At 37.2% G+C, this 9,022-nt stretch overlaps 1 protein-coding gene and 1 long non-coding RNA gene across 2 annotated transcripts; both read left to right on the top strand.

The window, feature by feature from the left end:
• Positions 1-1,705: 1,705 nt before the first annotated feature.
• LOC112590005 (uncharacterized) lies at positions 1,706-3,512 on the top strand. Its single transcript, XR_003113923.1, has 3 exons — positions 1,706-2,057; positions 2,298-2,559; positions 2,846-3,512. It is a non-coding gene; the product is annotated as an uncharacterized LOC112590005 (long non-coding RNA).
• A 1,151-nt stretch (positions 3,513-4,663) lies between these two features.
• LOC112590006 (uncharacterized) lies at positions 4,664-8,116 on the top strand. Its single transcript, XM_025305298.1, has 3 exons — positions 4,664-4,919; positions 5,142-5,379; positions 6,807-8,116. Exons 1-3 carry the CDS (start codon positions 4,844-4,846, stop codon positions 7,003-7,005), a joined length of 513 nt encoding a protein of 170 aa, XP_025161083.1. The 5' UTR covers positions 4,664-4,843; the 3' UTR covers positions 7,006-8,116.
• The last annotated feature ends 906 nt before the right edge of the window (positions 8,117-9,022 follow it).

Here is a 9,022-nt window from a genome sequence, read left to right as displayed (position 1 = left end):
GATGATTGTCTCCATGTGGATCAACGTAAAATCGATCGATAGTCTTATTCTGCAAAACCGATCTACATGATGAATTCAATCACGGATCACGTGAGCACAAAACTAGCATTAAATTGTTTTCAGTGTTTCTTTCAACAACTATAAACGTATTGCGTAGGAGATTAAATTTAACGCATACTTTCCATCCAACAATGTGTCAGCTAACTACGATATACATAGTACGACCGCGTTTCTCATCTCCCAGTTTCCAAAGAACGACTTGACGAATATCAACGCTAGCATCGCTATACAAGGTGGATATTACGAGAACTGGAAAAGGACCTATAAATATTTCAACGTTTATTACGTCAACGTCAACGTGGTATTCAAAAGCGTAGGGGATGTTAAGACCACCTCGGAAATAATAAGTAAATGGTATTCCCAATTAATCATCAACATAAATTACTATCAGCAAAACAACTGAGGAGCTATAACTTCCCGAAACATGCATGTAATTCAATTCAATTCAATTATTCGCATCTAATATTATCCGGACAACAGAGAGTGAGAGAGAAAGAGAGAAAGAGAGAGAGAGAGAGAGAGAGAGAGAGAGAGAGAGAGAGAGAATAAAATTTTCTTGAAATATCCAATTAACGTATTGCTGACGCTTATTTAGACGTGCAATTGTCTCAATTTTATCGCAGTGACGAAGCACCCATCACTATATGATAAATATTTATCTTCAGAACCAATTGTACGCAATTATTATTTCATACCGAGTAACCATTCACATGTATCGATTTACGAAACGTCTTTTCTGACAATGTTAGGTGCGCATTAAATAATCAAAAGTGCGAGCATGACAACCGCTTATGACAAAATTCGAATAACTGTGCATGGTATAAATAATTTATTGTACTTTTATCTTGATAGATAAAAGTTTAATAAAAATACTTAGATTCATCGCGAATCTCTCGTTAGAGTTGTAACGTCGGATGATATCTCCTGCATTATCATTTCGGCTCCTTCATCGTTCTTCGTCATAATCAATCATCGAGCAACCTTGATCATTCGATGCACTTCTAACTTTGTCGTAGATAGCATTTACAAACCATTATGCAAATCAGAATAGATTTGGTTTTTTCAATGCAGCTTAGAACGTAACCGATGATAATAAACGATTTTGTAAAATAAAACATCATTCTAACACTTCCATATTGCTGACAGTTTTATCACGCAAATATAGTAGCACAAGTATGATACAAAGTGATTTTGTATTTTGAGAACATGTAACAAAGAGTTATGTATGTTAAAGAAAAAATTTGAAGCATAACACATTAATCCTTGACTAATTTAACGTGAAAGCTATATATGTGTATAAACATTCACGGAAAATATTTTATGCGCTCCCGAACAGATAACAGTGTGAGTTGAAGTTATTAAAATTCGGGGGAGATATATTTTTCATATTCAAATATTTTCTCGCTTAGTAAAATCTACCAAACAGAATTTCCCGATGTAGACGCGAATCGATCTTTCCAATTGTTAACTAGTCGAAAACTGACATCATCAATTTAAGTCTCAAAATGCGATGCGATAAGGTAAAAGCTGATGTTATAATTTTAATCGACAAATTATTTCGTTCCAAATAATCGCCTCGGAGGATAACAATTGTAAAGGGAGACCTTTTGCAAGGATTCAGCGAAAATATTCGTCATGTGTTTACATATTTATCGTTGTTCTTTCAATGCGTCTTCGCCTCAACGTTGAACAAGGAGATAACTTGTGATTTACATCCTGTTGATGCGTGATCGCTGAGTTTAAAATACACTCTCGACGCGTCGGACCGATATGTTTATGAAAGTCGTAAAATCGAGAACAACGCGAGTGGCTGGATTATTGTCGAAATCGTAAGGTTATTTATCACCACTGGTGATAAATCTACACGTCGAAATCGTTCAGCATTCGTTAAATTCGAAACAAGAACCTCTCCGCAAAAATGCATACCATCTTTGCGCTTTTCGTTATAACGAGCGGCTTCATCACGGACATGTGTGCCAACTATTTAAGGGACAGATGTAAGTAACATTGCGATTGTCGGATAAAGTAATATTCTCCAACGAGTATCAGCACGTATGATGTTCACTTTCCTGCGGCCATCTTATGACAGATACGCGCGATCTTACATATTCGACGAACCGCGTCGATTTTTCTTCTCGCGGAACCGCGCGTTTTCCGGATCGAACGTAAAATCGGCTTATGCCGCTTTGATGTACATGCGAAAAAAAAATTGCAAGAACACTTTATTTTGTTGTTAGTACCAAATCTACATACATGTCCGAAATCGCGACTCCAAGCATGCTTACCGCGAAGCTTGGATTCGATGAGGCCTTACTTAGCGCAGAGTGTTCCGTAACTAAGTATAGATTCTTTCGAAATTCCGTAATTAAGTATACCTTCTTTCGAGCCATATTATACGCAATTTTATAAGATGACCTTCGAAAACCAGTATATCCCTATGATAAAGTTTAGTGATACATATATCAACGGTATATCAAACTTCACGATAACTAGAGTCAGGTAAATAATTATTATCTAAACATTACATAAACACATCAGCGGATTATTCAGTACTGTTAAGCCAATATTTCACTTGTACGACGAATATTGTCAGATAGAGAATTCCTACAGTGTCCGAGGGGAGTGTTAAAAATGCGCTAAGCAATCATTTGACATATTCGCAAAATATTCGCCGTATAACAAAAGAAATTGTAACAACTTGGCCTAACGAGACGAACACGTAGTGAATCCAAACGCGCTTTGTGACCAGCTGAGCACAAAATTACCCTAAAATTCTTGTTTCCAGAGTTGTCGAGGATCATTATATTGAGTTTCTGGCGCACTTTCCATTCGTCAGTGTGTCCACAAGTTCAATGCATACGTCTCATATGCGTCTCCTACGCTTATTAAAAGTAGCAGATACAGATTAAATAGCAATTTTAGGAACGTCGTTGCTGAAATTATTATACGAGGTAGGCATTTTGAGAACGAAGAACAATATTTTTAGGTGAACAACGTCACCGTGGCAATCTTAAAGTTTGAAGGGATGAAGACTAATAAACAACAAAGAGGTACACTCGAATACCTAATGCAGTTGGCAAATGATTATCTTGCACTTGAGTGGGATCCATTGACTTACGAAATAATTTATAACATCAAAAACATTGCAGCTGAGTTTATCCAGACCATTTGGAATAGAATTTACACGAATTTCCCAACTGTTATGTTAACGTCTCGTTAAAACGCATCGTCTTGATTTTATTGTCATGATGAAGAGATTAATCATTTTATAATGAGTGTAACTTGCTAGCACAATTAGTTGTGCATTACTCATTTATTATTTTGATACGGAGATTCGTATATGCTGCTTTAGAAAATGGCTTTTTCTTCCAATGGGGTTCGGTGCGCATCAAATGCGAACGAATGCTCGCGGGTTTGCGGTTGTGACAGAACTCGCATGATAGTACACTATGCACACAGTATCTCTTTATTGTACTTTCATTCAATGAATAAAAGTATGATAAAAATACCTATGTTCCACGCGTTTTCTTCGTTATACATGCAATGTTAGATATCTCGTATACCATCACTTCGGCTTTCGTCATAACTGATGAAGCTCGCGAGTTGTCGCTTGTAATTGGAACCATTTCGCGTTACCAATCTTATCGGTAATAATATATATATAGATCCTTCCTAGACCTAAAGATTCTACGCTAAAGAACCTTACGCTTTGTAAACTTGGATATACGAAATACGATTGTAAACTTGGAGCTGAAACAATCTGGACAATTTTTTTTCGGAGCATTTTACACCAGTCAATGGTTCAATAAGACAAATTATTTTTTAGCGGTCCAAAAATAAATTCTTTCATTGAAGCATCAGCTGTATCTTAAACAACATCCAGAACAATTTTGTCCTGACAGTAAAATAAATTCGAGTATATAATTATCCGGAAATTACGCGTATACTTGAGAATTTCTAGAAAGAAAAGAATACGTGCAATAAGCGAAATATTTGTTTTCCTCGCAGAGAAAAAAATCCATGTAAGAGCGTTCGCAATATTGATATTTTTTCTTCGCGTGAATAACGGCGCTTAGATTATACAAATTTATTTATAAATTTAACCAACGCAATAAAGAGTTATGCACGTATCAAGTGAAATTTCATGTAATATGTAATTCTACATAACTCCTCTTACTCGTTTTCCTTCTCTCTTCCTTTCTCTTTTCAACAATGAAAAAATTCGACGGCAACGGTAGAAATATTTAATATTTTTAAACATTTTTCTTTCTCAATGTATTATCACTTGATCTCTTCGAATAATATCTAGCAAAATTCATCGATCCATTGCACTTCATTTTCCGCAGGACACAAATAATTGTCCCATTATCAATGCTTTAAAAATTAAAGACTGCGTTTTACATATTCGCTTCGCAATGTATGTTCCTTTCAAGTAGCCACCTTAGCTAAGATCATAGGATTTCGTGAGAACTTTCGATGTAGATTCACAAGTTCCCTATTATTCTCTCGACAAATGCTTGGCACAATGTTAAGCCACAAGGCCGCTCGTGATTTGCATTGTGTGTACACGTGATCGTCGTGTCCGAAATACGAATCCTGACTCGTCGGACAAATATATTAACGAGAGACGTGGAAACGAGAACAACGCGAGCTGGCTAGTTGTCGTCGAAATCGCATAGTCGGAACATTATCGAGTAACAGTGAAATTCGCGCATTAAAGTCACTCAATATTTCGACGCAACATTAAATTTGAATTTGACCGAGGATTTTTCGGTAAGCCACAATGCGTGTTATTTTATTGATCTTTTTGATGAGCATGATGACCATGGTGAAGTCTGACCGCGATCTAGGGATTACGTGTAAGTAACCGTGCGATCATCTCGCAAATCCGAAAATTTTCTCGAACAGCTAACATTTGTAACTCCGTTTTAATCTCGCGAATAGAAGTCTATTCTAAGAGAGATACACTTAATTTGAGGTATTTTTCGAGTTGACCCGCTGCCTTCCGATGAATCGTGTGTTTTTCAAAACTGATATGTGTGAGAAAGTAATTGCGAACGCAGTATGTAATTTGTTCTTAGTACCACTACTGTACATTTGTAACCAAAGAGAGATTGATCTAGGAGTATGTATAAAGCGCAGCATAGAATCATTAAAGCCTCACTTGAAGGATGGTGTTTATTCTTTGGGTATTCCGACGTTCAACCCGTATTGTATACCGACTTACGATTTTTCCATGTCGGGTAAATATTCAAGCACCACGAAGTTTTCGGATATAATAATCTCCGGAGCAGCAGACTTCGATATAACGGGGTTCAAGTAAGTAATCGCGATAGAGCAGATTGACATACGACATACAAACATTCATTCGCAATGCGCGATCCAAGCGATCGTCTCATCCCGGATGTCGATTTTAAAGTCGATCACGCAACAATACACATAACAATAGACGTAATAATGTGGAGCTAATAGCCTTCTTGTATCACTGCAAACTCGAGTGTTGTTTTCATCCAAAAAAGTAATTTCAGAACAAGCGGAATCGTTTAAATTTTAGGGGATTTTATTCTTATTTGTGAGATGATTCCACAAGAGGATTCCTTTAGGATTAAAAGGAACATATTATAAACGCATTATACTTAAAATGTTAGAGGAATTATATGTTATATGTACGTATGTGTGTCTGTAATGCAAATTTTATTAATTTTAATATAAATTTCCTCTTATACACAAATTATTTAATTTTTTTTAAGAGAATTATTATTTATTCTTACTATACTGTATTTTATTCTCTTTCTTACTAGTTAAACTACTTAATTTGAAAAAATTATGATAATGTATAGCAAGAAGTAATGTATATATATATATATAAATATACTTCTGGCTCTAGTTCTACGATAAGTAAGCACGAATGAAATAAGACCATCATAACAAATAAATTTCCAATCAGTTTTGTCACGGGCTTCATAGCTGCAAAGATGTTCATCATAACCGATGGTATGAAACATAGTTGAAAGAAAGAAAATATATTTTCTAACTTCTTGCAATAGATTATAAACTGTATTTGACCAAATATGGGTAAATTATCTTCGTTATTATAACAACACATATACCTTTTTTAAAAAGCATTCTAAATATTCTGACCCATGAGTATATGGTTATTTTTTCGTTCATGTCTGGAGATGGAGCATGACTAAACAAAAGAAGCCGACATTCAAATCAACATATTCCTCTTCATATAAAAGGAAAATTAATTGATATAAGAGAAAATTCTCTTGAAAACGGTTAGAATTTAATAAATTTTAGATGAATAGTTCACTTTAATCGCTTTATAGGAAACTCTTTTTCCCGTAAACGGCTCAGAATATGAGACTATAGGAAAAATCACTTTATAAATAAAAAATAAATAAAAACAAAATAAATATAATGTCTAAATAACGTCTAAATGAATTAAATGACGTAGCTTAAGACAACAAGAAACATGTAAAGAAAGCTTCAGCCTATACGTGTCAAAATAACACACTCGGGTTTGCAATGTAGTACAAGGAGTATCGTCGAATTCCTGAGTCGCCGGATAAACAATTTTCGCGGGAATTGTTAAATTCGACTGACAGATTCGACGACACTTGTCGTACGACAAATGGAACGATAATCTTCTTCGCCCGAGGAGAAGCTGCATCGCGAATTCGAGCGCGGCTGAATCTCAGCAGCCGAACAGCATTCGACTATCTGGACATTCTCGTTTTCAGCTACGCAAGGCATCAGATAATGTTACAGGCGAAGTTCCCACAGATTATATTGCGCACAAAATACCAAGTGATGCCCAATTTTACGAGGCCCGTAAAAGTAGGCCGACTGACAACAATTTTTAGAAACGTCACCACCGACGTCGTTATAAATGGTGAACATTACGATAAACGGAAACGGGCGAGGAATATTTTAAAGTGATAATTCCAGGTGCAATTGAAAATCGATAAAATCTCGGGGACTAAAACGGCGAGTATAACGAGACGATGACCATTGATTTGGATCAATTTTTGCAAATCAATGGCAGACACTGATGCACGAAATGCACCGGACGGCCGAATGGTACGCTGCCAAAGTTATCAAGGAAACCGCTAACAACATCTATGCCAACTTCCCTCTGAGCGTATTATATCCAGAGTAGGCATCTTCTTGCCCTCGTTTTATAGCCGCGGCGAACGAGCTAGTTGTCTTTTTTTTGTGAAAATTGTAAATTATCATATATCAACATGCACGGCCGATCGCGCGCGTGTTATTCTCACAAAGTGAGAACTCGTGTGCGCTCGTTTGCATGATGGTTCGCGTTTGATCCTTTTTCAGACGAAGACGGTAATCGATCGTGACAGAGTCGGAATGTCGGTACGCGGTGTAAACGGCAGCTCTTTATTATATCTTCACCTGGGGACAAGTAGAAATATAATGAAAGCACGTACGGAAGATTCTCGGTGAAATCACATTCCAACCGAATCCTCCGTCGCACTTGCAACGCCGGACACGTCACGTGTACCGTCACTTTCGGCTTCTGTCCAATGACCGATTAGCTCGCTCGATCATAGTCATTCGACGCGTTCTTTTAGCTACACCGGTGAAATCGCGCGCAGACGGTTGGCCATACGAGCGCGGACTTCCACTCGATTCGATTTCAACACTTCCCTCCCGATGCGGCTCGCAACGTCACCGATAGTTTAACGAGAGAACTTTGTAATTGATTCCCGGAAGTTGAGTTCTCTGATTGAAGCATCGGCTACGACTCGAGCCGCATCGCGAGTAAAGCGCGCAAATCGCACGATAAAAATAAAACAAAAATACGGAATATGAGTATACATAGTACTCAGCGGCCGCAGGTCAGCAAGATCATAAAAGTATTTGTTTCCTGTAGATAAAAAGAGAACTTTTTTTCCAATGCATGCATAATATAGAGATTTTGTATCGAGACGACAGAGAAAATAAAAGTTACGATATGCGCGAATGTACGAACTTATAAATTTGTACTTTGAGAGTGACATAATAAAACGTTAGGCATGTGACCAGCGAATTTCGAAATAATTCATTCATCGCGAGTAACGTAGGCTCGCTTTTCGCCACGGAAAGGCAGTTCGCCTTTCAATGCAGTTCTCGCGCGCGTTGAATGCACTTGTTCCTGTCTTTATTCGAGTCGCTTACCCACGCGCCACGGCTTTTCGCGTCGTGCCGAGCATCGAAGACACCGACTCGAAAACATGGAAGATACGTCTTCAGGTATCCTTCAAAATAGCGAACGTTCGATGCCGGCAATGTTAACACGTTGCGGGAAGCGAATGCTTTTCAGTGAAATTCCGTCCGCGGCTGTGTGAGGTTTAGAAACGGAATTTAAAAAAAAATATACACCCAGAAAAAGGAATTTCAGAACAAGCAAAATTATCTAAATTTTAGAGGATTTTATTTTTATATATGGCCTCAAGAGGATTCCGCTAAAATTAAGAGGAAAATATTCTAATCATATTATTCTTAAAGTTAGAGAAAATATATGTTATACAGGGTGCACGATTTATCTGAAGACATTGAAATATCTCGAGAACTATGCATTGGATAAAAAACAGTGGTTAATGAAAGTTGTTAGACTCGAAGGGGGACATCCAATGATACCAAACTCGACCTCCCACCCCACCCCCTGGGGGTGGGGGTTGGGGACAACTTTGAAATCTTAAATGGAAACCCCCATTTTTTATTGCAGATACGGATTCTACGCCACAAAATACGTAAATTTTGTCCGAAACTTTTTTTTTCGATTCGTGATAGATGGCGCTGTAATCGCAAAAAATTATATTTTCCGCAATTCTCTAGAAATGATCATTGGATTGAGAAATAAAAAATACCTGTTCAATATTTTTAAAGAACATAATAAAAGTTATTCCCCCCCTATCCTCTCGGGATAAGGTGGGTGATAACGTTCAAATCTCAA

This window comes from Harpegnathos saltator, unplaced genomic scaffold (assembly GCF_003227715.2).
Source record: "Harpegnathos saltator strain DR-91 unplaced genomic scaffold, Hsal_v8.6 scaffold690, whole genome shotgun sequence".
In the NCBI taxonomy this organism is placed as follows: Eukaryota; Metazoa; Arthropoda; class Insecta; order Hymenoptera; family Formicidae; genus Harpegnathos; species Harpegnathos saltator.
The sequence above is the reverse complement of the archived record's forward strand: the minus strand, read 5'-3'. Positions and strand labels throughout refer to the sequence as shown.